Below are 1,616 nucleotides of genomic sequence, written 5' to 3' on the forward strand. Positions count from 1 at the left end.
GTCTGGTCCAGCTTGAGTCAGGTTTTGAAGGTTCTCGGGCGTGAGGAGATTGAGAAAGTCCTTCAAAAGCAGCTGGAGGTCAGTGGCTTGTGCTGTACTCAGCTGCCCATTCGGTAGTGTATTCAGAGATTTCACAAGTTCTTGAAGCTGGAGTATGTACCCCAGAATGATGTTAGTTGGGTCACCATTTGGAGAATTCCTCACTGTCTTCAGTAGCTCCATGGCACTGAGGATGGCTGAGGTCTGGTTGGTGAAAGGCTGGATGGCTTCTTTGAGCAGGGTCACATTGTCAGGGTGGAAGTAGTCTGAATATTTAAGTAGATTGTGTGCCATGATGCGGGAGAGAGACATGTTGAGATTACCCCCCAAGGAGAGCAACTGCAGTATCAGCTGTTCCAGTTCAGACATTGTTGGGTCTGTCTCATTGAAAATAAAGTTGCCAAGCTGTGAGGCTACATCAAACAATGCAGAGACATTGAAGGGACCATCACTGAGGAGCAGAGGCAGCAGTGGTGTCAGACCTGTGGATTGGAACAGGTTACTGATGAGGGGTAGCATGACATCAGGGTTAGAGATGTTTTGGTCAGGTAGGATGGTGATAGTCTGGACAAAGCCATCCAGGTTATGCATCAGATTAATCAGGTAGGCAGAGAGCGCATCTCCACCTTCACTTCCTGTCAGATGTTTATAGATGTCACTATAAACATATTGCAACAGGTTTACAGTTCCTTTGAGACAACTACAGAGAAAAGAGAAGAGAACATTCTGAATTTTAGAAATGGCTATGAGTAACGTAAAACAGTTACAATAATAAATAATAATAATGTAACACCTCTCTCAGTACACTGCTGAATTCCATAATTCCACCATATTAATCATCATGCAAATCTTTAACAATATCAGTGAGTTTGTGTTAATCATGTAATTAAAGATTTGTTCTACATTTTGGGAAACACACTTTTGCAGAGAGGTAGATTAAATTATCCTTTAAATAGTTGTTTTAATGAGTCAACATCCTGTCAGTTAAAGTCAACAACAGAACAGAAAATTCAATTCCAAAGCATAAAAAATCATGCATCGTGTCCACATTCAATGGAATTCAAAACAACATTCATTCATCAAAAGTTACAAACTTTGTCACTTACTTCACCAGGACGTCTTGATTTGGTGACATCAGAACCTGAGTTACTGCTTGAACAAACTGTGTCCAGTTCAAACCAGTGTCGCAGTGAATGACTAAGGTGGAGATGTTAACTGAACCTGGTGGGCGAAGTAAACATATTACATACATACTGAAATAGGTTGTGTTTAAGTTAAATAAATCATTGTTTTTTGTGGGCAAACTTGTTTTGGCAATTAATGGATAGATGCTGTATCATTTGGAGAAATATTTACTAGACATATTCACCCTGCACATGTTTAACTGATATACACAAGCTGATGCAAGCTGCTAGCACAATACATAAAAAGAAGAAAATAGATGTGACTCACAGTTTGCTGGCTGAGTTGTGACACCAGGCCTGTAGTTGATAATCCAGTAAACCATGTGGAAATAGTTCTTTACCTCGGGCCACAGCTGACTCTTCTCAATCTTTTCTCCAAGATTCACCATGAAC

The 1,616-nt window shown here is 40.4% G+C and overlaps 1 protein-coding gene across 1 annotated transcript; it reads right to left on the bottom strand.

The window, feature by feature from the left end:
* Positions 1-12: 12 nt before the first annotated feature.
* LOC123964612 lies at positions 13-1,569 on the bottom strand (the record flags this gene model as incomplete). Its single annotated transcript, XM_046041486.1, has 3 exons — positions 1,492-1,569; positions 1,146-1,260; positions 13-739 (listed from the first exon to the last, which is right to left on the bottom strand). Coding segments are annotated over exons 1-3 (897 nt in total), but the record flags the coding sequence as incomplete, so codon positions are not given.
* Positions 1,570-1,616: the final 47 nt, after the last annotated feature.

This window comes from Micropterus dolomieu, unplaced genomic scaffold (assembly GCF_021292245.1).
Source record: "Micropterus dolomieu isolate WLL.071019.BEF.003 ecotype Adirondacks unplaced genomic scaffold, ASM2129224v1 contig_3624, whole genome shotgun sequence".
Lineage (NCBI taxonomy): Eukaryota > Metazoa > Chordata > Actinopteri > Centrarchiformes > Centrarchidae > Micropterus > Micropterus dolomieu.